Raw genomic sequence first — 27,417 nt, forward strand, 5'->3', positions numbered from 1 at the left:
AGAATCTCTCACTCTATACTTTCTCTCTCCATTTTCTCTCTCTATCCGCTTCCTTTCCCCAAATTGTCTAACAGCTCATTCTCTCTGCAAATCTCGTAAAAAAGAGAGAGAGAGAGAGAGGGCGCCCAAAAACCTTTGCGGTTTCGAAACTCAGATTTCAAATGAAACGCCAAATCTTCTGCTGTTTGCCCAACTGAGATTTCTACTGGAGTTAGGGTTTTTCAATTTTTCCTAATATATAAAATACATACATTTCTGGTGCTTTCTCAAGCGTTGATTTCTCGATCTGTCAATGGACTCGCGAGATACATCGCTATCATCCGCTGCCACCAGGGACGGCGCTTCTCCGGACGACGATGCCGGCCTCTCCGTTGCCGCCTCTCTAGCCAAGGACGCTGCGCTGCTCTTTCAGTCTCGGAAGTTCTCTGAGTGCCTCGATGTCTTGAATCAGCTCCTGCAGAAGAAAGAGGACGATCCCAAGGTATTTTTCTCTTTATTCATTTCTCTATATTTCTGCTTGTCTGTGTTGATATTGTTTGGATCTTTTGCTGATTGTTTTGGGGGTCTAGTGTTGAGCGTGTTCTGATTTCTGTTTTTCAGTAAACGAATCGATCTTTTTTGGCGGTGAGTTGTAGGTTTTTTAGTGTTGCGCTTTGATAGATAGGTTTGATTGATTTTAGCTGGGAAGTTCGGGTTTTTTTTTTGCGATTTTGCATATTGTGAGAACATTTAACTGGTTCTATATAGTTTTGTGGAATTAGACGGCGCCGATTTCTTTTTTTTTTTGGTGAAAAGACGAAAATGAGGTGCCATTTATTGTGATGAATATGTAATTTTCCACATGTCTCTGTTTGGCTGCCCGCGTCTTTTATCGCTTACATGCCATTGCAAGTCAGAGGTTATTTCCTAGTGAAGACTCGTGTTTGGGTTGGAAAGTGGACTGCAATGGACTGAGCTTAGTATTTTTCCGTGAAATGGCTATGATCGGATTTGAGTTTGCTTATTCATTTTTGGTAGCTTGGAGGAGTTGTTACTGCACCAAGCAATGGCCCCTGGGCATCTGCCAGTTTCAATGCAAAAAGAAAAGGAATGACATGGTTAAAGATATGTGAATAGTTCATAAAATTTAGGAGGAGCTTCATGGTTGAAAAAAATGAAATATTGAAAGGAAATACTGGTTGTTTAGATCTGTAGAATGATGGCAGTGTACAATATTGGTTGCAGAAGAGGATTGGGATAAGCTTTGTGCTCTGACTGAAGATAAGACTCATTTATATGTTGGAATGGAGGAGAATATCGAGGCTTTGTAAATGTGCTAAGTATACTGGAGCTTGGAATGGATCAAAGATCTATTTACTGGATGAGTAAACATCTTTCAGCACTGAGTATCTGCGTTGACAAGACATAGAATAACAGCTGATTTTGCATTGGTTTGCATGAAGCATGCCTAGTTCAGTCATGGAAATTTGTGAGCAAAATAAGTAAGGGTAGGTCTAGGGTTCTGATTGTGTAGTATGAGGGAGTCATTCTATATTCTAATTGATAACTTCCTCTATGCTCACTGGTGGAGCTAGCTTAGGCCCTGGACTTGGGCCTAAGACTCATTTATATGTTGGAATGGAGGAAAAAGTTAAGGCTCTGTAAATGATCAAAGATCCATTTACTGGATGAGTAAACATCTTTCAGCACTGGGTATCTGCATTGAGGAGACATAATAACAGCTGATTTTGCATTGGTTTGCATGAAGTATGCCTATTCCAGTCATGGAAATTTGTGAGCAAAAGAAGTAAGGGTAGGTCTAGGGTTCTGATTATGAAGTATGAGGGAATCCTTTTATATTCTAATTGATAACTTCCTCTATGCTCAACCTCCCCGGGCCCCCTAGCGCCCAGCCTCGAAAAATAAAATGAAATGGTGGGATAGATCCTTTCACCTCATGTACAAATGAAAAGCAAGCTTTCCATTGGATTAAATACCACAATCTCCCCACTTCTTACCCCTCCTCCCCAAAATATTTCTTCTATATGTGCCCCCCCTAGACTCCATTTCTGGCTCTTCCACTGTCTATGCTGGTGTACTAATAATTTCTTCCTTTCCATAGAAGGTGATCTTACGGATTATTTTGGAAATATGGGATTTTATTTTTAGTTAATTGATGAGAAGATCATGTTTGCTGCATTCTTTGTTGCATTGTCTTTGTGTTTTTCAAGAACTTGACTACTATATGATCAACTTATATGATGATGAAGGCATCAAATGGTTTCAATCTATTTGCATTCTGTCAGGTATTTCTCCTAGAATATGGCTAAAGTTGTGATTTGAAGATAAATGTCCCTTAAGACTCCCCATTTGTTCTAGGGTATGACAACAAATCAAAGTTGGGGCTGATGGGGCTATGACTAGGAAAATTATATCACTACTGAACAGGATTTGTGATAAACGTACATTTTAGTACAACATTACATGGAAATTGTTAGTTAGAATCTCCAACCATAACTTTAAGCACTTTGCACACACATTTCATTTGCCTCCAGGAACTATTTAAGCAATCCAAAGGACTTGATATAAAACTTTGCCTTTTCGTTCTGATTTTTGTTATAAAATGATTGAGATGTTTGTTTTGAATTATAATGTTTGATATCTGAAAATTTTAAAATACATGCAACATGCATCAAGTTAATTGGCATATAAATTATAATATTTTTTCTTTCTCTCTAGCATATCATTTAAAGCTTTGAATGTAACACAGGTTCTTCATAATATTGCTATTGTGGGATGCCTTTGGGATATAAATTTTATAGTAATTCAAGATATCAACATTTAAATTTTATGATAAACTTTCTTTTCTTTCTAGCACATCATTTAGAGCTTTGAACTATATGGGCATGTAATTCAGGTTCTTCATAATATTGCTATTGCGGAATACTTTCGGGATGGTTGTTCAGATCCCAAGAAGTTGCTTGAAGTCTTGAATAATGTGAAGGTATGTTATGTATATTTATATTGGATATCTACATTATGCGTAGGTGCATGTACCTGTATTCACATATACTCAATATCTTGCCACCTAATTTTCTTCTTAGAAATTAATTAAGCTTTATCTTATCAATAGTTATGAGACATTCCTTTGAATTTTACTTTTTTTCTTTTGAATTTTACTTGTTTTAGAGCATCACTTTTTTTTTTAAAAAATTGTTTGGTAATAATCTTACTTTATTGAGAAAGGTAAAGCAGAGATGCCCTCTAAGTGAACAATTTGTTAAGAATAAAATGAAACAATTAATAAGGGATGATGCTAGATAGGCTGCCTAAAAGCTTCTCAAAGCACTTTAAATAGTTGGCATAAAACACATTCTTATAGAGTTTTTTAACCAGTTTCCTGTCTCAGTCTTGTAATTTTATTTTATTTATTTATTCTTAAGATAGTGAGCTCTGATGAGTGAGTGGTGCTCTTCTGGGCTATTGATCAGAACACCTTTGTATAAAGGCAACTTACTCTTTGGTTATGAGACAAAGACAAGCTACTTTTTATTTTTATTTTTTATAAATCCTTGTTGCATAATGTAATATATTTTAAGCATGGTGCCTCACTCTGCACCTTATTTTATACTTGATAAAAAAGATATGTTTGATGCTTGTTTTTGATTGAAAAAGAAACACTTCCTATATTTTACTTTTTACTGATTGTTAAAGTAAAATATTTATGTAAAATGATTCTTCTTAATAGGCAAATAATAAGATTTTATTAGTTCCAAAGAAACAGTGTCCCAAAATACACAAGATGTATATAATGCGTGTCAAAGGTACAAAAAAAAAAAAAAGAAGGAAGAGAACACAAAAACAACTCTGTCTCTAGTGAGAACCCAACCAATCAACAAAATCAATTAAAGACATAAAACCTATATCTATCTACATCTTCACCATGAAAACAAATTTTTAAGCAAAGAACTTTTTAAGGCTTGATGCTATTGCTCTTTATTTTCAATCGACCTCCAATTCCTTTTTCTTTTTTCCATATGGTCTAAAAGATGCACAATAGAGTCACTCTTCAAACCCTCTTGTGTCTTTTGCCCACAGAGGATCCATGCCATCTTAAAGAAGTTTCTTGACCATGGTAGATTGCACTCGAAAAATACCAAACAGAGTGAAAAACAATTGCCTAAGGACCCATGTCTTGGCATAATGAAGAATAATGTGGTCTATGGATTCTTCAACCTTACAATTTTTTTTAATAGGTAATTCTTCAACCTTATAATGAAAACATCTATTGACCAACAACCACCATCTCCTTTGAAGTTGATCTAGGGTTAACACTTTTCCCTAGTTAGCTTCTTAGTCGAAATAACTTGCTTCAAATGACACTCATGGATTCCAAATTACACCTAACAGAAAAGAAAAATAGAAATCAATTCCCTTGGGCCAAGGCAATATTGACCAACAACCACCCTCTCTTTTCAAGTTGATCTTGACCTTTCTTAAGCTAGTATATGAAGAGCGCCAAAATGCAAGAGAGGTCTCCCAACTGACACAACCTTGTTCACATTTTGCTATCTGACCAGGGCTAACAAACCAACCAGAAAAACAAGCAAGAATAGCTTGCTTCTCCAAATGCCACACCCCCAAGCCACTACCTAGCTCACTTACCCACCACCCCTTGAAAAAACAAGCAAGCCAACTATTGTGAAGCCCTTACACATAAAGAAGAGAATGTAAATATCCTTTGACTCTACACCTCTCGTCCCCACAACTTATCTCTAGCCTAGGCACTTAGAGACCAAATCCCACCCACACTTCCTGCACCTTCTCCTTTTTCCCCTTGAAAGATTTTAGTTAATGGAGAATTCCAACTTTCAAAGTTCCCTTTCAAAGCGAGAAGCAGAGAAAGGCCTCCTCTTAGAACTTGAGCCCTCCAAACTACAACTCTTTTCGGCTCCAATTTTCTTGACCATAGTTTTAAAAGGCATGATTTAGGTGCGCCTAGGTGCAAGGTGGCGTATGCCTCACTTTATTCTTGGCATAGCTCGTTGAGGAAGGCATTGCTTAGGCACGAAGCTCCACAAAGGTGCACTTTTCCATTTTTTTTCTCTCTTCTTTTTCTTCTTCTTAGTTCTCAGCAATGTTGGTATCACAATTTTTTTTTTGATAAGTAAAGTATTTTCATTAAAGGCCAAAAGGCAAAGGAAAGAGTATACACGGAGTATACCAAGATACAAAGAAGCAAAACACCAAAGGGCAAACAAGCCTTACCCTTAAGTGGTGGCTAGCCAATCTACAAAATCTATCAAAGAGAAAGTGTGTTCCTTTATATATATCCTAGCCCAATTCACAAAAGTGTACAAAAAAATAGACTTAATATCTTGCTCGTTCCTCTTAATATCGTTGAAGACCCTCCTATTCCTTTTTTTCCAACTCCAAGCTTTCTCTCTTTTCTTGCCCACAAAAGAACCATGCCAACCCAGGAGGTTCTTTTTCACAGAGGAGTGCATCACCCATTGCACCCCAAAGAGTGAGAGAATCAAAAGCCATAACATTATGGTCTTTTCACAAAACAAAAGAAGGTGATCTATGGTTTCCTCCTGATTTTTACACAAAAAGCACCTGTTGGGAATGCTCCAATCGAATCTCTTCAGACGGTCAGTGGTGAGCAACCTACTCCAAGCCGCCTCCCAACCAAAGAAGCTAGCTCTAATTGGGACCCAAGGCGTCCAAATAGTTCTGGCCGGGAAGGGGGTTTTGATATCCCTTGAAAGAGAGCTATAAAAAGATTTAACTGAAAAGGTTCCATTCTTGTTCTCTTTCCACCGGAGCGAATCGTTCACACCTTTTCTAATGGTCATAGGGAGGAGCTTGCCTAACAATCTAGTTGCAAAGCCCAGGTTATGGTTTTTTTCTTTTTTCTTTTTTTGCTTTTATTTCATCCACAACACTACGTTTTAGGTGAAATAAAAGCGAAAAAAGCCCTAATTTGGGCTCTGCAACAATCATGATTCTTAGTTTTTTTATGCTTGAAACTTTTTTTTTTTTTTTTTTTTTATGTTTTTTTGTTGATTGGGTTGAAATTTTGGATAATATTTGATGATATGTGTGCTTAGGACAAATAAATGGATATTAAATTTAATCGTATTGTATAAAATTATGTATGTAAATTAGGGTGTGCCTTACTTCACTAAATCCTGTGCCTTAGGCTGCACTTTGCACCTAGTCTCTTAGAGGACTTTGCGCCTTAGGTGCGCCTTGCACTTTTTAAAAATATGTTCTCAATAGGGATTGCACTCCATTCTCAAATCCTTCCACATGCAAACCTAGGTACTCGCTGAAGAAGACAAAATTCTTGAAAGACAAATCAGTGAGGTTCTCGTCGGACACCACATCCTTCACACCCACCGAGTTTTTCTTGGGGCAACCCTTTCTTAAATCAACCTCTTCATTGCATGAAGCCTAACCCCATAGCCACTTTTGACTTTACAAGATTCCCAACCTCCATCTTCCCCCCTATATTTTCCAGTTATGACATGTTTCTGGAAAGCTTCTCTTTCGGTTGCGTATTGCCAGCTCCCTTTTACAAAAGCACCTTATTAAGTGAAGAATTAGAAATTTCAGAAAGTAGAAGTTGAGCAAACAAATAAGCAATTTCTTGAATTGTTGCAACTTTTAGGAAAATTATTTTTAGCTCTGCTAAAATAAAAATCATCAGTGACATAAAGTGAGCATTTGATATTCTTTAATTATGAGTCTCAAAACTTTCAAAAGTAGTACTTAAATGTTTGGTAAATTTTGTTACTAAATTTCTCTGAAAATATGTAGTGACTGAAATATGCATGTAAAATTTATTCATTTTTCTCTATTTCTATACAAAAATCGACCTCTAATTAAATTAAATCATTGAAATGAATATTTCTTTTTCTATTTATATCAAATTATTTATAATAATAAATTTTTTTCTTTTACATTTCATAACAAGGAGTGTGAGTGTCAAATGTAAGAAGGATAAGAAGAGAGAATTGGAAACATAGTGCACATGAAGATTGGAGCTTAAATCTGATTATTATCCATACAAATATTGAGGTGTTATGAAATGGTTTATGTTGATCCACATGCATGACCTTAAAGATGACAAGAGGGAAGAACAAAACCTTGTGCTTAAGGTATTGTGTGTGTGTGTGTTCCGTTTTGTTTTTTGGAAGTCTTTTCCCCTTTCAGCATTTAGGATCACAAACTTGAAAGGTTAGAACTCTGTTTTTTTTTTGATAGGTAAAGACAGGTATGTATGAATTAATAATAGGACTTAAAAGGTTAGAACTTTGGACAGTTGGACTTGATACAAACACGTCTATGTCAATAGCCTTACGACCATTGTTTTCTTGGAAATTGTGGCATGACAATGATTATTAATAGACTAGTTGGAACTTTTTTGAATGTTTATTTTGTGAAATGTCCCTAGACTATTTGAATGAAAACATCTGTTTTGTTAAGTTAATCTCATTAAAACTATAAGGGGTAGTTAATGCTTTTCCATCGCATGGCGGCTACCCATCGTAGAATCAATCATATGGACAGAATTAAGATAAATAGGATGTGGCTGACTGAGGAAAAGGATGTGAGAGAAGGGGTAGTTAATGCTTTTCAACACTTACTCACAGAAAATTCAGATTAGAAGGCAGATATAGAAATGCTGCAGTTAGAGCAAATTAGTCAGCAAGAGGCAGAGAATTTGGAGCACCCTTTCTCTGAGGATGAAATCCATAGTGCCTTAATGGAGATGAATGGGGACAAAGCCTCAGGACCGGACGGTTTTACTATGGCATTTTGGCAAAGCTGCTGGGCTCTAGTTAAAGAGGAGGTCTTGGATTTGTTTAAAGGGTTCTATGAGCAAAGTGCCTTCATCAAGAGCATCAACAATACGTTTCTGGTATTGTTACCCAAGAAGGGGGGGGGGGGGGGGGGGGGTTGTACAAATTATTGGCCAAGGTGTTGGTCAATAGACTCGAGAAAGTGATAGGGAAAGTGGTCTCCATTGATCAGAATGCATTTGTAATGGGCAGGCAGATCCTTGACGCCTCTTTAATTGCAAATGAGGTAATTGATGCATGGCAAAAAAGGGAAGAGAAATATAGAGAAAACCTACGACAGCTTAAATTGGCAGTTTTTGATGAAAGTCATGAGAAAAATGGGGTTTGGATCAAAGTGGTTGGGTTGGATGTGGAGTTGCATATCCACAACCAAATTTTTGGTGTTGGTGAATGGAGTGCCAACCGGTTTCTTCCCAAAGTTCTAAGGGGTTGAGGCAAGGAGATCCCCTTTCTCCTTACCTCTTTGTAATGGGAATGGAAGTGTTGAGCAATCTCATTAGGAGGGCTGTTGAAGGGGGATTTCTGTTAGGGTGTAGGATCCAAGGAGGAGGAAGACAGCCGGTGCATATATCCCATCTGTTATTTGCTGATGATACAATAGTTTTTTGTGAGGCTAGGAAAGAGCATCTAACTCATCTGAGTTGGATTTTGTTTTGGTTTGAAGCCGCGTCAGGGTTAAGGATCAATTTGGATAAAAGTGAAATAATCCCAGTTGGCGAGGTGGAAGAGATGGAGGAGATGGTAGCGTAATTGGGCTGCAAGGTGGGTTCTATGCCTTTTGTGTATTTGGGGCTGCCCTTGGGGGCTCCTAATAAGAATACCTCCATGTGGGATGGGGTGGAAGAGAAGATGAGGAGAAGACTTGCGTGTTGGAAACGCGAATATATTTCCAAAGGCGGGAGACTCATTCTCATTAAGAGCACGATGGCTAGTATGCCATTGTATCAAATGTCTCTTTTCCGTATGCCCAAGTCTGTTGCGCGGAGGTTAGAAAAATTGCAAAGGGACTTTCTTTGGGGAGGAGGAAATTTGGAAAGATATGGAAGTCTATACCGTTGTACATCTTTTGGACTCTTTGGAAGGAAAGAAATAGACTAGCTTTTAAAAGGGGAAAAGGGGGAGGGGGGAGGGGGGGGGGGGGGGGGGGGGGGGGTGATAGCTATTCAGAAATTAAAAAATTCTTCTGTTTGTAATTTATGGTGTTGGGCGAGACTGTATAGTGGAGAGAGTTCGCTGTCTCTTATAGGCTTCTTGGAGTGGATAGCCTCCAGATAAGGGCTGGTGGGGTTTTTTTGCTTTCCTTTTGGTTGTGAGGCTTAGCTAGTTTGTATACTCCCTATATACGTTGTGGCTTTCTGGCCTCTTTTCAATATATTTTTTGGTTGGAGCCTCTTTTCAATATATTCAGCGCTTATCTATAAAAAAAAATCTCATTAAAACTATAAGGTTCAATATTTGTAGATGGATGATACTGATTGACCATATTTACCTCTTTTAACCTTTCCATTGTTTCATGAAATTGGATTTGGTTATTCGTTTTAATACTTTATTCTTGCATATAGGCATGTTCAATGTATGATTTTGTGTACTTTGTACTTTTTTTTTTTTTTTTTAAATGTGTATGTATATACTTTCTACATGTTTTTCAAGATTTAAAAGAACTTAGGAGACATGATACTGAATAGGAAAAGGTATATGGTCTGCAAATATTAGTTGAAATCCATGAATAATATCCTTGATTTCTTAAAAAACAAAGTATGATTGTGGTTGATGATGTAGCAATAGGGAAGAAAGAATTGCAAGGCAAAATGTTTAATTAAATTTGAGTTAAAAGTGGGAGCTACTAATGGGATGGTCATTGGTTTCATCTTTTGTGGTTACTTAGTCTACTGCTGCAATGAAACACAGTTTTTTTTTTTTTGATAAATAAGCACAAAATATATTAAGGGGCAAAAAGCCACAAAACATACAGGGAGTATACATAGCAGCCTAAACCAAAAAACACAAAAAACAAACAACCTCACCAGCCCTTAAGTAGCTGCTAGCCACTCTAAAAAGCCTAAAAGCGACGAGGACTCCTCTCCGCAATGAAACACAGTTTTTATGCTACTCATATTGGAATTGTTACATGTCTCCATTTATGAATTGGATGTATTTGACATCTATGCAGGAAGAAGCATTTTTCTTTTATGATAAACAATTGTATTAGAAGCAACTGATAAGAAAACAGGGTCAACACCTCCTTTAATGAATTTTATTATTGCCTTATAAAAAAAAAAATCCAAGAAAACAGGGTCAACAGCCAGGTATACTAATGACAAAAGAAGATAATTACTCCCTGGAATACCAATGACACAATGAAAATAATTGCAATTTACGCTAAGGGAGTTTAGAAAACCCCGTAGAAGAAGTCAAACCCTACATCCTCTGCGACCCTTTACAAAAATGGGTATTTGCTATACAGACTTTCTGCTAGATTGCTTTCACCCTCAATTATCTGAAGATTCTCCTGGTTCTTTTCTTCTAAATATTCTGGAGATTCCATGTGCATCCCTTCTTCAAACACAACCAAATTTTTTAGGGATGACTTCTCATCTCCAACCCAAAAGAAACTTCATTTTTTGACATAGGCATAATCCACTGGATCCTCAAATCTCAGTGGAATTTTTTTGGAGTGGAGTGTTCTTAGCTGCTTTACAAAACAACAATCTTCTCAAGTCTCAGTTTTTATGATTGAGGAATTCATTGGTGGATGGGGAATTTGTCGCTTCTAATTTTATTGATAGATTGGGGATAGGGTTAGCCCTTCTTAGTGTCTGTGGTTTTTTTTTCTTGTTTGTTATTTCTTTCTTTCTTTCTTTCTTTCTTTTTGTTTTGGTTTCTTAGTGTACTTCCTATGTCCTCTGTTGCTAGGCTCTTTCTATTTATTTATTGTTCTTTCATTTTGTTTTGGTTTCTTCACATACTTCCTGTGTCTTTGCTAGGTGCTTTCTATTTATTTATTTATAAGAATCTTCTATTTATTTTTTATGGGAATCTTTTGTTCATTTATGATATTCTTCTTATTTGCCTATATAAAAAGAAATCTTTCAAAGCAAAATTGTGATGTAGAAAAAGGTGATTGGTCAATTCTGCTGCATTCTTATGCATGATACACCAATCAAGAATAACTCAATCCTACTTATTAAATGTTGCAAACTCAAAACTCTTTTCCAAAGTCCCCATGTAATAAAAGTGACTGTCAAAGGCATTTCGATGCCTTTTTAGTGGGAAAACCTCCCGCAGCACCATGGGTTAGCATCTCAATATTAGATCTTGCTGTAACCTACCATTTGTACTAACAGGTTTAACTTCTCTAACTTCTAATCCCTTCAATTTAACCTAGATCAAGCTTTGGATGCAAATTGATCTTTGCTGCCAATGGTGGAACCTTTCATTCAATAGATCCAATGGACTAGAGGGAGTGCTTCAAGGAAGTATATTAAGTGCTGGCATCTCTAACAAATAGATGTTATATGTGCCATGAGAATGAAGAGACCATAGATTACCTCCTTATTCATTGTGTTAAAGCAAGGGTTTTATGGGAGTTGCTCTTTATTATGTTAGGGGTGTCTTGGGTGCTTCCTTCGTTGGTCAGACTGACCCTACTAGGTTGGCATGATTCTTTGTGGACAAAAAGCACAAGATGGTGTGGAGTCTGGCTCCCTTGCACATCTTTTGGGCGGTGTGGAAGGCAAAGAATAAAATGACCTTCAATGATGACATGTTTTCGATCTAGAGACTAAAAAGTTTTTTTGTATACTTCCTTTGGTCAGAGAACAAAGTTGTTTATAGATGATTATCCTTTGACCTTAATTAGTTTTGTTGATTGGTTGAGTTCTTGTTGAGGTTGTTTTAGCCCCTTTTGTTTGGTTGTTCATTTTCCTCTTTATGTTGCTTTGGCCGTGGGTGTATAAGTATTGTATACCTTGAGTAGCCCTTTTGGCGTCTCTTCTTAATATATCTTCTCCTTTATCTATAAAATAATAAATAAAAAAAATACAATAAACACAAACATTGGTGTTTAGTGTTGATGTGAACTTGGGTTGCCTTACATGATGACTCCCAAAATGCAAAACTTGGGAACATGTCTGCTTGTGCGTGCATGCGTGCCCATACACACTTATGAATTCAAAGTCAGTGTAAAATCTAGTACGTGGTAAATTTTCACATAGTAAGAAACTGGAAGAATGCAGTATCCAACTAGAAGCATTCACATTTTCCTTGCATAATGCAAAAGGTAAATAATGCTATCAACATATAGAATGAAGGTTTTTTTAAACTTTTTATTTTTATTTTTTTATCAGAAACCCAATAGATCTTTCTATTAATTGAAAAGAACAAAATATAGAGTGAAGATTCTCTACACCAGAAATAACCAAACAGTGAGAGGTCAAAGCCAAATAGGTGCACTCATTTTTTTATCTCCATATTTAGATATTTGATGGGTGCTGCTGGAAAGGGTTCATGTTTAAACTGTAAGATGGTGGTTTTTTATGTTCATTTATAGGTAGTCACAATAATGGGACATATGCTTTTGGGCCCTCAATTTTATGGATTGTAAACTTGTGGTATGGTGGAGTTGGGAGAAAATGTTGTTGCTAATGTAGGATCAAGTGCTATTGTTATTGTTAGCTTCTGAGATATGATCTGGGCAAGTCTCTCTTAAAAGGGATAGTGGATATCCTAGGAGAATTTGTGATAGTTAAGCTGATAAATGGATTGCTAATAACTCTGATTTAATGAATCAATGAAGCTTGAAGCTTGTGAACAAAGACCTATGACATGACCATTTTTTGTGGTAAATTTCTCCACTTCTCATAAAAATAGTTCTCATTGGCTAAGGAGGATCTACTAAGGGTGTTCTCAGAGTTCCATAATAGTGGGGTCATCAACCAAAGCATAAATGCAACTATCATTAACCTAGTGCCAAAAAAAGACAAACCAACAAAATTTCTGATTTCAAACTTAAAAGCCTGGTCACGAGTTTGTACAAGATCATTTCTAAGGTCTTATCAAGGTGAATCCGAAGAGTTATTCCATGAAACCATACACTTCTTCAAAAGAGCTTTTGTTGAGGGTTGACAAATTTTGGATGCAGTTATGATTGCCAATGAGGTGGTGGTGGATGAGAAAAGACGTTCAAGAAGGGATTTGGTAGTCTTCAAAATATATTCTACGAAGGCTTTATGATCATATGGATTGGGGTTTTCTAGACCATGTATTAGAGTAAAAAGGGTTTAGTACAAGATGGAGGTCTTGGATGAAGGATGTTTGTCCTCAACAAGCTTTACGGTCTTGGTGAATGTAAATGCCAAAGGATGGATTAAAGTAACTAGAGGTTTAAGACAAGGGGATCCTCCTTCCTTTTTCTTTTTTATTTTAGTAGCAGATGTTTTAAGTTAGATGATGCTAAAAGCTAAGGAGAGTGGTCTTGTAGAGGGATTCCTAGTGGGTAGGGATAAGATTAGAGTTTTTGATTTACAATTTGCAGTTGATACCATCTTTTTCTCTAGAGCTTTTATAGAAGATCTACAAAACCTTAAACTAATCCTTTTGGTTTATGGAAAATTATCAGGGCTAAATATTAATTTAGACAAGAGCACTTTATCTGGAATTAACACAAGTCAAGATTTGATTATTAGATTTGCTTTAATGCTCGAATGCAAAGTTTCAGATTGCCCTTTAACTTAGGTCTTCCATTAGGGGGGAATCCAAAGGTAGTTGCGTTTTGGGACCCAGTGATTGACGGGTTTCGAGGAGGTTGCATGGATGGAAAAAGGCCTTGTTGTCTCTAAGAGGTAGAATTACTCTAATTCAAACTTGTTTGTCCCACAACCTTAACTGCTTCTTTATCTTTCTTCCATATCCTAGTCTCAGTAGCGTATAAGATTGAGAAATTGGAAAGAGATTTCTTTGATCAAGAGTTGGGGAGAGTAGAAAAGATCTTCTCATCAATTGAGACTTAAGTGTGTAAGCCTAAGGAGTATGGTGGTTTGGGTTTTGGGTTGATCTCTATGAGGAATCGTGCTATCTTAAGGAAATGGCTTTGGAGGTTCCAAGGGAAAGTTCTAACCTTTGGCATAAGTTTATTTTGAACATTTTTGGGGCACATCCTAATGGATGGGACGCCAACATTATAGACAAATGATCACATAGGTGTCCTTGGAAGGCCATTGCATTGGTGTTCTAGGTTTTTTTCAAGTTACACTTGTTTTTTGAGCGATGGGGGTGAAAATTCGCTTTTGGAAAGATTTGTGGTGGGGAGATCATCCTTTGTGTCCATAGTTTTCATGTTTTTATAGAGTTGTCACAATAAAAAATCTTACTATTTCAACTATCCTTGGTCATTTTTCTTCATTTTCTTGGAGTCTTAATTTTCGTCGCAACCTTACGGATTCATAGATTGAGGATTTTGAAAGACTCATGTTGTCCCTTACTTGTATGCACTTGTCTTCATCCACCTTAGATGCGAGAGTATGATCATTGACCTCTTCAAGATCATTCATAGTCAAATCTTTCTTTATGGCTTTGTCCGATACTTGAAATTTTGATATTTTCTCTTTAGCCAAATTTATATAAAATTCTAAAGTTAATGTCTTTGGTTGGTTAGTAAATCATAAGAAGGTAAGTACAAACGACATGTTATAGTTGAGAAGAACTTTCAAATCTCTTAGGCTTGATTGGTGTGTTTTATGCAAGCGGAGTGGAGAGTCTATTGATCATCTCTTTTTGCATTGTCTAGTGACTTTGAGGCTTTGGCACCATTTATTAAGATAAGTTAGGATTGATTGGGTTCCACTCAGGAGTATATGCGATATAATGATCATTTCATATAGGGATTCAGGGAGCTCCAGTAGAGGCAAGATCCTTTGGCAAATAGCTTGTCACACATTGCTTTGGATTGTGTGGTGAGATAGAGATTGCAGAATCTTTGAGGATAAGGGAGGGACAATAAAGGGGTTATGGGATTTACTTCACTTCTATTCCACTTTTGGGGCCTTTTGCGCCAAGGCTTTTAAAGGCATCCTTTTTAAGAGTTATCCAACTATATTGGCTTGTGGTGTGTAATTTGAAAGGGTGAGGGGATCCTTGAGAGGAATGACATTTGTAGCCTAAATCTTTTGTATGGACTCCTTGTATGGTAGAGGAGGTCAACCATATTATTATTAGTTTTTTTGTAATCGTAGGGACGACTCCTTATCCTTCTCTTGTTTTCATTAATATAAATATATGCATCTCCTATTTCTGATAACAATAAAAAAGGAGCAATTGGCAGCTAATGTGGAAAAACTTCACACCAGTTTTGTTTTGTGGTGCTTAATATATGCTATGGAGAAGGGGTTGGGATGGGCATGTGGGAGGTTCTTGGTTCAAGTCGCATTAGGGACCAAAAGAATAAATTGCATATTTGAACAAAAAAAGGTACCTGCGCTAGAGTAATTCAAGCTATCATAATTATTTGATTCCATAATTTTGCACATTAAACTTGCTTGGACTACATTATAATGTTTTGATTGTTGATTCATTTGTTTTTATACTTTGGTTAATGTTGTTTAGAAGAGAAGCGAAGAACTTGCTCATGCATCTGGAGAAAATGCGGAGGCTGCTACCAATCTTGGTAATAAAGTTGGATCTAAAGGAACTAATACCATGGCACTTCAATTCTCTGCTGCAAGTAGTGGCAGTATGGTTTACACTGATGAATTTGACACTTCCGTGGCAACTCTTAACCTGGTATGTTCACTTGGATTTTTGTGTAGTTTCTTTGAAGTGCAAGAATTTTAAGTTGAATTTTCTAGGGATCATTTCATGTATGGGCTGTTTGGATTGACACTAAAAATCAAACTTGATCATATACAGGCAATTGTCTGGTTCCATCTTCATGAATATGGAAAGGCACTGTCAGTTTTGGAATCACTATATCAAAATATTGAACCCATAGATGAGGTATAGTAAATGTTACTCTTAATTTGTTTTGATGTTTATGATCCTGTGTTAATTGTTTAGCTGTTTATCTATCTGCAGACAACAGCTCTTCATATTTGCCTTTTGTTGCTGGATGTTGCGTTAGCATCTCATGATGTATCAAGATGTGCGGTGAGTTCAACTTTTAGGAGTGTCACTTGTTCCTTCTGTTTATAATTTATTTGGCATCAGGAATTCTTTATGCATTTGCTTAAAATGTTAATGGTGGTTCACGTTTTATGCATTGAAGTCCTTATGCCATTTTTCATGCCTTCAAACCGTTGGTGGTGATGTACTGAGAATGACATATTCTCAATATACAGCAATCAAACAAAGGAATTGCATCTTTTGGGTGGTAATTTTGTTATTTTTCCTAGGAGATAGGGGAGTAGATTTACCTTCAGATAGTGGTATCTGGTGATATGCTATCTGCATTGAACAATTAAACATAGTAGGTTTTCATGTCAAAATATCGTACTCAGTAATCCAAACATTTTATCATTGTGAGAGAGCGGAAACTGAAAATTTTACAAATGATGTGAAGATATCTGTGGATTGTTTGACTCTTGAAAGGAGTTTGGCATGTGAATTTTGGCTGCCCATAGATCCCTTAGAGAGGATAAGGCTCCATGCTAGGATGAATTTTTCATGATCTTTTGGCAGCATAATTAAGAAATAACCAAAGAGGATATTATTTCTTTCTGTTTTTTTTTTTATTCTTTTCTTTCTGATAATCGAGGAAACCTTCCATAGGCAAGCCCTTAGGACTCTCCATGGGGACCCAAAGCTCGAGGTGCTAATCGCTTCGCAACAACCAACATCGGGTAAATTCAGGGTATCATTTGTGACAGGATTTGAATCTAAGACCATGTGCCACTTATTGGGACCACACTTCTTAGTGTTCACTCTGATCAATTGGGCTATCCCGACGGGTAGGATATTATTTATTTTTCTTATGGAGCTTCACTCTTTTGAGTGAAGCTTAATCGTACATTCTTAATTTTGGTTCCCAAAAAGGGATAGCTAATGCTACAAGGGATTTTTAAGCCTCTTGACCTTGGGGTTAGTGAGGGAGGGAGGGAGGGAGGCTCGTGCCCAATGTTTCAATCTTTGAATTGGAAATCGGTTTACAATTTAATGGTCGGACCATTGGTTGAACCATAGTCAAACCAATGATGTCATAAATATATAATTTATATATTATTAAAAATAAAAATAATTATACAAAATTAGAAAATATATAAGTAATTAAAAATTTTATATAGATTTCATCATTAATATTGTTAACTTTGGTATAAGTTATTCACGATGGCTAATATGGATTGGGTTTCCTTTAGGAGTATTGGAGGTATGATGGTTATTTCATTTAGAGGATTGGGGAATTCAATCAGAGGCCAAACTCTTTGGCATATTGCTTGCCTCACTGTATCGTGGATTGTGTGGTAAGAGCGAAATGTTAGGATTTTTTAGGATAAAGTATAGAACAAAAGGGATGTTGTGGGATCTTCTTCACTTCTACCCTCCTTTTGGGCCTCTTGTATTATCGCTTTTAGAGGAATCCCAGTTAATGTTATTAACTAAGTTGGACATCAGTTTTCAAAAAGGATGGATAACGTTTGATTGAGTTTGATTTTGATTTCTTGTGATATTTTGTACATATCTTCATCTGTAGTTATAAGTGTATAGTGGAGGAGTATAGTCTTACTTTGATCAGGTTTTGTATTTTGTAGGGAGAACCTCTCATCCTTCTCTTAAACTTTACTATTCTTATCAATATATATTTCGTTTTTGATTAAAAAAGAAAAATATTGATAGCTGAGATAAGGATAACACAAAAATTTATTAAATTATTATTATTTTTAATTTTATTATGTAACTTCTAAATATTAAGATAAAATGAGATTCTATTGTTTAAATTAATTTGAATTTCTATAGCTATATATTTTATCATCTTTAAAGTTATTAACTGTTTTATTTATATTATTTTGATATTTATAATAGATAAATCATAAATAATCCCACAGTGGGTTGCTCCTAAGTGGATTTTTGGAGTGATGAATATTTGTGAGAGTTTGAGGCTATGTTACATGGGTTCATGTACAAATGTCAGGTGTGGGTACGTGTCTAGGTGTCAAATCCTTTTGGATCCCAAAATCTTAAGACGAAGAGATTCAACTAAAAAAGATTTCAACTATGGGTGTAGGTACTTGAATCCAACATTAATGAAAAATAAATTAACACTAAATATAAACATGGTAAGATAAGTATAAGTTATCTATTGTACTACATGGTTAATTATAGTTACTAAATATATTTATTATATCGTTTCTATTTTAATAAGGTACCAAGTGTTGTTTTATTGTGATGTTACCACTAATTATACAAAAAGAATCTATTAATTATAGGCCTTTTAATTTAGTGGGATGCTGAGAAAAGTAATTAAGAAAATATTGTATCATATTATTCGTAAACCTTGATTAGTTTAGAACTTTAAAAAATTATACTAAATGTTAGTAAAATATAATTCATATTTAATTTATTATCATATGAAAATTTTGACTTTTTTTTTATAATAATTACTATAATTTATCTTTGTATTTTTTAAGATATTAATTTTGATATTTATATTTAGATTTTTTATGCTAGTAATTATTATATTTATCTTGAAATTTTGTCTATTATAATTTCAAAAAAATAAAAATAAATAAATAAAGCATTTCTTTAGTTACACAAGTTAGAAATTACTTCAAAAATTCTTTATTTTTTATTGCAATTTTTTTCATGCTATTATTTGATATAATTTAAAAAAAAAAAAAAGAGAAAGGGAAAAATAGTTGTATCTAATACAACATCTGATGTAAGTATAATTTAAAAAAAAAAAATTAAAGAAAGAGATAAAACACTGATAAGCTAAAGAGCTATATTTGATGTCATATAAGTGTATCAATATAAATCTCACACCCATAGCTGTGTCTTATTGTGTCAACATGAGTATTTGGCTGAAATTAATGTGTCCATATATCACAAGTTCCAAGGTTGCCTTTACAGCTACGGGGAAGAGGGTTTTTCAAGTAGAGGATGCCTGTGGTGGATTTTTAGTGATGGATGAAGATACATAGATGTGTCTAAATTTGTCGTGGGTAGGAATCCTAGTAAAATACAATGGCATGGAGGTGCTATGAAGGCTATAGGTGGTCATGGGTTCCACGTCCTTTTCTAATCCTTTATGGTGGGCAAACTCGAAGTGGTTCTCTCCATTGAAGGCTGTGGAAACAGTGAGATCCCCTTTGGATCCATTCCATTAAGAGAAAGGAAGTCTTGAGGTTGAAGAAGAGGCTAATTCACATGCCTTGATGTGTGTAGGGGAAGTGGATGGCTCAAGAGCATGTGTGGCTAACTCGGAGATGTTCAGTAAGATTGAGCTTTCTTTGAGCTTCTGATGGTGGGTGGGACTGAACAATTGCTCATTAGGTCTCTAAATGAGTTGGTAGGAGGGTGCAAAAGTAAGGTAGGTGCTATGCCCAATTTGGCAGATGTGCTGGTAAAGTTGGTCTATTGGGCTTGTAAAGGAAAATCTCTGGCTCACATCTGAGTTCCTTTGCCAATGATTCTCAAGGATGGGCAGGCAATATAATTCCTAGATAACTCCCTTGGACTTCATCTAAGTTCAAAGGTTATTAAGGAAGGATTGAGGGATGCCCATTCAGGGGCCCTAACAGTCCAGCAATCCATGGGGGATGGTTTTGGTGCATGGGGGTGGGGAAGGGAAATAGATGGTCTATCTTAGAGCTTTCCTCCTCACATAACACACACACACATATATTTGTGGTTTTGAAGTGGAGGTTTTAGTAGAAGCCTATGCAAATGAGATTATGAGGGTTCTTTGAGACATTAAGGCAAAAAAGGGTTTTAATAGCTCAATTAGTTTAAGAAAGAAGGGAGCTAGAATCAGATCTAGGAAGGAAAGGGAGCTTTGAAAATTATTCAGCTTTGTTAATTATGATGGGTAAGACAGGAAAACAAGTTGAGGAAGCAATTGATAGTTGGCCCATAAAAAAGGTTTACACATGAAGTTGTGAATTCTTACTTGGAATGTGAGGGGGCTGTGTCATCTGAGTAAAAAGAAGGTGATCAAATCCATTATGTGTTTATATAAATCAGATTTAGTTTGCCTACAGAAAATCAAAATCAGTTCTATGACTATTGAGATTATTAGAAGCTTGGGTGTGGACTGGAGCTTGAAATGGACTTCTCTTGATGCTAAGGGATCAGCAGGGGGGATTTCTCTCTTCTGAGATTCCAAAGTTATAGAGTGCATGGGTGCAGAGGCAGGGGGAAACTTCTTATCTTACTAGTTTAAAAGTTGTGATGATGGATTGATTTGGATTTTCTCTGGGATTTATGGTCCTTTGTGTGGGAGGGAGAGTAAAGAGGTGTGGGAGGAGTTGAGCTCCATTAGAGGTATGTGAGAAGAACCCTGATGATTTCCCATTTGAGAAGAGAGATTGCAGGCAAATTTATCAACCATGAAGGCTTTTTTTTATTTCATTGAGGAGTTTGAATTGATGGCTCTTGCCATCATGTAGAGGGTTTTATTTATGACTTAAGGGGATAAAAACATGAAGCTCTTCCATCGGATGACCAATGCCTACAAGAGAGCCATTCTTATAAAGCTTAAAGCAAATGAGATCTGGCTTTTAGAGGAGGTAGAGTTAAAGAGAGGTATAATAGGGTGCAATTAATAAGGAAGAAGGCTCACTGGGTAGGTGAATGTTCTTTGAGAGAGGCATTCCCTCATCTGTTCAGGATTGCCTCCGATGGGAAGGCAGCAATAGTTGACTTATGGGTGGCAAGGGAGGAAGAAGGCTCTTGGTCCCTCCTGTTCAGAAGACATTTTCAAGACTGGGAGTTGGGGATTGTGATGCAATTTATGGAGCTCACATAAGGTGAGAGTGCTAGCATCAGGGGAGGATAGTTTACTTTGGAGGCAGGGGAAGAAGAGGACTTTCTAGGTGAATCTTTCTATAAATCTTTACATGATGAGAATCAAGCCCTGTTTCCGGCCAAGAAATTTCGGGCACTTCTGTCCCTTTGAGAATTTGTTTTTCTTTCTTGGAAGGTTGCATGGGGGAGAGATCCTAACCATTGATGTTCTTATGAGGGGAGGATGGTCGACGACCACCAATAAATGCAACTTTTGTAAGATAAGTGAGGAATCAACAAACCTCACTCTTATGCATAGTGATAGAACCAGAAAGATGTGGGAAAGCTTGTTAGCAATCTTAGCGGCTATAGTGGGTATTTCCAGATTCTGTGAAAGAGGTGCAAGGCATGGACAAAAGATGGAGGATATTGTAGGGGATTGGATGGTCTAGATCCCTGTTAAGGAGGGAATGTGCTTCTTTGTTGGATTTGATGATTTAGATTGTGGATAGTGGTCTTTTGTTGTTCTTGTTTTTAGTGCCACTTTTGTTTTGTATTGATGGCTTCTCTTAAATACTCCCTATTTACATAGGCTGAAACCCCTTACTTGATTGACTCTTTTTAACATATCTTTTTGTTTGTCTATCAAAAAAAGCTATGGGAGGACTGCTTCACTATATACAATTTGGTGTATTTGGAAGGAATGAAATAGGTGTGTTATTGAGGGGTTGGAGATTTTGGGTTTGAATTTGGAACACACCATTTTCAGTTGTTGGTGTGGAATTGGAGTTTGTCTTGATTAACTTTGTTGATAGTTAAGATACTGCCTGTGGGGTTAGCTTGTCCTTGTAGAGTTGGGCTCCTCCTCCTCCTTCTTATCCTTGTAGAGTTAGGCTTGTACTTGTTTTGCTTTGTTTTGTTTTGTTTTGGTTTTTTTCTGCCCCCTTCTTAGTGCATTGATATTTATATTTTTACCTGTTAAGAAAAGACATTTGAGGTGCAATGATGTGTTAGAAGGGAATGCCTGTCTTGTGCTTGTTCAAACATCTTAGGGATCATTTGTATTTTTATTTTATTTTTTGTGGGTTTTCAGAAGGTAGTATAGAATTGATGAAATGGCAAAAAAGCGAGTTTTTGCACAATGTTAAGGAAAGGTGCTATTGTACTTGGTGTTTGAGGGCAAAACTTTAATGTGGTCTGGTTTCCTTTTGGAGAAAGGGGTGACACATTATTTTTTTTGGATAAATAAAAAGATTGTATTAAAAACCACCGAAGCAGTGGCTAAAAGTACAAGAAGGAGAAAAGAAAAAGAAAAACGCCCCACGCTCCCTAGCAGAATGCCAAGGATCGAAGAGCATCCCTACCCACACCCTTAACGGGAAGCCACCCACCCAATAAAATCAACTAAGGTCGAGGGACCATCTTTTATAGATCTCTTCGTCTCCGACCAAAGAAAATAAACAAAAGAAGCCTTAAGTCTTTGAATTGACAGCTCCTCTTCCTCAAAAGCAACTTTGTTCCTTGTATTCCTAACCGTCCAAAAAAGGCACAAAGGACTTGCTTTCCAAACACCCTTCCTCTTCTTTCCCACAAAAGACCCATTCCACCCCGAAAGCGTGTCCTTAACCTTGGCTGGCAGCACCCACTGCACCCCGAACATTGAGAAAAGCAGCACCCAAAGAGTTCTTGCCTTATCACAATGGAGAAGAATGTGATCAATTGATTCCCCATGCCTTTGACAAAGGTAACATCTGTTCGCTAGAGCCCAACCTCTCCTTTGAAGCTGATCCAAGGTGAGAGCCTTTCCCCACGTTGCTTCCCACCCAAAAAAACTCACTCTAGGCTGCACCATAACTTTCCAAATAGCCGACGAAGGGAAGGAGATTGGATGGCCTGATACAAGGGGTTGCACATTATTAAGGCTCACAATGAGGTGGAAGGCCCCTGCCTAAAAGTTTCAATTTTACTTGGTATAATAATTAGGAATGTTCTCTGATATTGAGATTGGATGTCTTAGTTGGTTGGCAAGAGTACATTTATAGAGGTGATTTAGAGTCGTTTTCTATGTCTACATATAATAATGTGTGTATTGTGCTAGATTCAAGTGGCTCTTGGAAAGGGAAAAATACATTAAATATGAAATTTGTGATTAGAGGCGTGTTTTGGGGAGAAAGTAAGGGTGGTGGAAAGTTATTTGGTGGTGAGCCTTGGGAAGGCAAGGGTGCTAAATGAGATCAAGAGATTCGATGAGAAAGGAAATAGGGATAGGCTATTAGGTGGAGCAAGGTTGAGAAGGTGTGAGGCAAACTTGTGTTAAGGGATCTCAAGCAGTAGATTAATCAGTGGCAAAAGTCTATGGTGTTGTGCTTAGAAGAGCGTGACAACTACTCTTAGTCTTTCATAGGGTTGTTGATAATCATTCATATCATTAATTCTGTGAGTTTGCAAGCAGATGGGGACAACTTATGGTGGAGGGAGAATGGAAAGTGAGTTTCAAGGTGAAATCTTTTTAGTACTGCTTATGTGTTGAAGATATGATTTGTTCCTTGTTAATGAGGTTTGAGGAACTTATGCTTCTATGAGAAAAATTTGTTTTTCTTTGTCGGAGATGTTGTGGGTGAAATCTTAAAATGACCTCCTTATGAGGAGAAGATGGTTGATGGTGAACAAATTCAGCCCCCTTGCAAAGCTAGTGAAGAATCAATAAATCACATTTTGATTCATTGCAATTGGATCAACAGCTGAAAATCTTAAAATGACCTTCTTATGAGGTTAAGGATGGTTGATGGTGAACAAATTCAGCCCTTGCAAATCTAGTGAGGAATCAATAAATCACATTTTGATTCATTGCAATAGGACCAACAGCTGTGGGAGTTGTTGAATCTCTATGGGCAGTAGTGGGTTTTTCCAAAGTCAGCCTAGGGAACTTCTGTTGTAATGGAAGCTACAAGGGTTGGATGAGCAGCCGAAGAAGACGAGGATAATGGTCCTCCTCTGCCTATATTTGGTGCATTTAGAGAAAACACAACAATCAAACTTTTAACAAAAAAGAATATTGAGATAAAAAATTGGAGACCCTCATTAAGCCCTGAAATGATCTAGGGTTTCACTTGGATTGGCTAATTGTATACTGTTAAGACATTAGATGGTCTAAACTATGAACAAAAGGTTATAAATATACTGTTTTTCTAGAAGGGTGTGTGTCTTATTCCTTTTTCGTGCCTCTCATATACCCCTCTTGTGTACATATAGGGTGCACCCCATTTTGCTTGGTGCAAATACAAATTTTTAGGGTCCATTCATTTCATATTAAGTACTAGAGGAGGGAATCCTAAATTTTCTTATTTGGTTTACTGTGGAAATGTGAAGGGAAGTCAAATATAGTAAAAGTTGTACATTTTCAAATTCTTCATTCTTCATATAAAAGAGGAAAAAAAAAAAAAAAGAGAAGCATGAGAATAAATTTATTTGAGATCTATTAAAAAAGAAGTGAGAATAAATTTATTTGAGTCTGAACCTTTTTTTTTTTTATTATTCTTCTTCACTTTACTCGGTTCCATTTCCCCCTTGATTTTCTTCTCTTTTATACTTTCCCTCAAAGTTTCAAAGGATCCAAAAGGACACTAGTAATGTTTCTTCTTAGGAGAGGGGATGTTGAGTTACAGACTTCATACCTATAAGTTTGGGAAAGTGTGCAAGTTAAATATGGTTTGACAACACTGCAGACGAAGTATAACCATCCTGTTTGGTCTCTGAAAGCATTATGTGAATATGTTATGCAAGTTAGGTTCTGTCCTTTCGTCAAAACTGCAGACTAATGGGGCTTCTCAAGTCAGGATTTCAATGTCTCTTTAGTTTTTAGTACTCTGATGTTCATGCTCAAATGAAAAGAACAGAAGTTCTGGAAAATGCTCAACTTTTTAATGTGAATATGATCATTTGTATTCTGCCAGGTTTTCTAAACCATATTTTCATCAAATCTTCTCATTTTTTAGTTGGTCTTGTATTATGTTGGGACCAAAAAACTTTGTGCATAGACATCATGGTTGATGTGGTTACTCTGTTTCATTTTTGACTTCCTTCTAAATTCACTTTTATTTTTCCCAGACATGCCAACCCTCAATTGGGATGTTTTGGTTCACCCATTTGCATACTGTATGGCATGGTTTTGGAATGTCTTGCGTTCTTTTAAATCGAAGATCTGCATTCTGTTCCTTTATGAGCTGATTTTCCTCAATATTACGTCTGTTCAGGAGATAATTAATTATCTGGAAAAGGCTTTTTGTGTTGGTTATACTGCTAGTCAAGGTGATAATGTAAGCACAGCGCAGCAACAATCTTCAAATCTAGTAGTAAAATCCTCTTCTATCCCTAGCAATTCAACGGTCCCAGATGCTTCTAATTCTGATTCAGTGGCCAGTCTAAACTCCTCAGAAAATCCTTTATCAAGAACTTTATCAGAGGAGACACTCGATTATGAAACCATGTTTTCAGCTCTGGACATTGGTGGACAGAACCTAACCAGACCGGCTGGTCTTCCATCTTTAAATGATCTTTCTAGGGCCCCTGCAGATCGATCTATTCCTACCGTGGACCTGAAGCTCAAGTTGCAGCTTTATAAGGTTCGAATTCTGCTCCTCACTAGGAACTTGAAGGCTGCCAAGCGTGAAGTTAAGCAGGCTATGAACATTGCACGTGGGAGAGATTCCTCCATGGCTCTCCTCTTGAAATCTGAGCTTGAATATGCTCGTGGTAACCACCGTAAAGCAATCAAACTCTTGATGGCTTCAAGTAATCAGTCAGAAATGGGGATTTCTAGCATTTTTAACAACAATCTTGGGTGCATCCATTATCAACTTGGAAAACACCATACATCAACTATATTTTTTTCCAAGGCACTGAGTGGTAGTTCTTCTCTTAAGAAGGAAAAGACTCCAAAACTCTCATCCTTCTCGCAGGATAAATCTCTTCTCATTATATATAACTGTGGAGTGCAGTACTTGGCCTGTGGGAAACCAATACTTGCTGCTCGCTGCTTCCAGAAGGCTAGTTTGGTTTTCTATAATTCGCCTCTATTGTGGCTTCGAATTGCTGAATGCTGTCTGATGGCACTAGAGAAGGGAGTCCTTGAATCCAGTGGGTCTCCATCTGATAGATCGGAAGTTAGAATTCATGTTATTGGCAAGGGAAAATGGAGACAACTTGTATTAGAAAATGGAATTTCAAGGAATGGGCATGCAAATTCTGTTGAAAAGGGTGATTGGTTATTGGGTGATGATAGGCAGCCTAAACTCTCGATGTCCCTCGCCCGACAGTGTCTCTTAAATGCCTTGCACTTATTGGACTGTTCTGCTTCAAAGTTTGCAAAATTTGGGTTGTCTTCAGAGTCAACACTACAGGAAAATGAATCAAGTGAGGTTGTATCTGCCAAGAACTCAAACCACAAGAACTTAGCTGGCAGTGATTCCAAGGCATCCAATATAACAGTGGGCTTAGGTCAGGTTAATGCAAATGGGGATGCAAAAGAACAGAAGGGAGGGCCTAGTCTTACCATCTTACAAAGCTCCATCGCAGTATATGAAGATATTTGTAGAAGAGAGAATCAGATGATCAAGCAAGCCACTCTTGCTAATTTGGCATATGTAGAGTTGGAACTGCAAAATCCCTTGAAGGCCCTGTCAACTGCCTGGTCTCTTTTGAAACTTCCTGATTGTTCCAGAATATTCACATTTTTGGGTCATGTGTATGCAGCCGAGGCTCTCTGCTTGCTAAATCGGCCAAAGGAAGCTTCTGATCATTTGTCAACCTATTTGTCTGGAGGAAACAATGTTGAATTGCCCTACAGTGAAGAAGACCGTGAACAATGGCGAGCTGAGAAAACAATGGATTGTGAGGAAGTAAATGGGGGTTCATTGACTGGAAAGAACCCTTCTCTTGAGGACTTACAAGGGATTACGTTCCTTAAGCCAGAAGAAGCTCGTGGGACCCTTTATGCTAATCTTGCCACCATGTCTGCAATGCAAGGAGAATTGGAGCAAGCTCGCCAGTTTGTGAAGCAAGCATTATCCATAATACCCAATAGTTCTGAAGTCATTCTTACTGCAGTTTACGTGGATCTTGTGCACGGGAAGACACAAGAAGCTCTTGCCAAGTTGAAACAGTGTAGTCACGTTAGGTTCCTTGCCAGCAGCTCACAATTGACATGTTCTTCTTGATGGTTGTATCAATGGCTTTTGGGTTGGTTGTGCCCTACCCCACCAACAAGTTCAAGTTGCCGGGCAGATTCAGCAATCCTTTTTAAGAGGATTTGTAACATATATATAGTTCAATTCAGAGAATAAATTTTTTCTTTTCTTTTCTTTTCTTTTTCTTTTTCTTTTTTTTTGTTCCTGTTTTTTCCTCTTTTAATATCCAAAAATGTAGGGTTCGATAATCGGCGGTGTGGCTGAGATTATTTTGGTTAGTTAAGTGCAGGTGGCCCACCTTTCAGATTTGAGGTGTAGTTCTGATTCAGATTATTGTGTTTTAGTGGCTAATCCAGTTGGTATTCAAGAATTAGAGAGATCATGAGCTCGTCTCAAAAAAGTGATTGTTCCGGACATTCTGTATGCGAATGCAAAGTCATTTTTCAGTTGAA

At 37.0% G+C, this 27,417-nt stretch overlaps 1 protein-coding gene across 1 annotated transcript; it reads left to right on the forward strand.

Moving 5' to 3' along the window:
- On the forward strand, nucleotides 1–27,417 carry LOC100252496 (uncharacterized). Its single transcript, XM_002282372.4, has 6 exons — nucleotides 1–481; nucleotides 2,897–2,983; nucleotides 15,450–15,626; nucleotides 15,753–15,839; nucleotides 15,918–15,989; nucleotides 25,034–27,417. The coding sequence occupies exons 1-6, from the start codon at nucleotides 293–295 to the stop codon at nucleotides 26,993–26,995; spliced, it is 2,574 nt and encodes an 857-aa protein (XP_002282408.1). The 5' UTR covers nucleotides 1–292; the 3' UTR covers nucleotides 26,996–27,417.

This window comes from Vitis vinifera, chromosome 11, assembly GCF_030704535.1.
Source record: "Vitis vinifera cultivar Pinot Noir 40024 chromosome 11, ASM3070453v1".
NCBI lineage: Eukaryota > Viridiplantae > Streptophyta > Magnoliopsida > Vitales > Vitaceae > Vitis > Vitis vinifera.

Bases quoted from the DNA above. Each gene is read 5' to 3' on its own strand.
- LOC100252496 (XM_002282372.4), top strand. From the start codon at position 293: ATGGACTCGCGAGATACATCGCTATCATCCGCTGCCACCAGGGACGGC. The intron at 482-2,896 runs GTATTTTTCTCT...CATGTAATTCAG, and splicing joins AGAAAGAGGACGATCCCAAG to GTTCTTCATAATATTGCTAT. The intron at 15,990-25,033 runs GTGAGTTCAACT...ACGTCTGTTCAG, and splicing joins ATGATGTATCAAGATGTGCG to GAGATAATTAATTATCTGGA.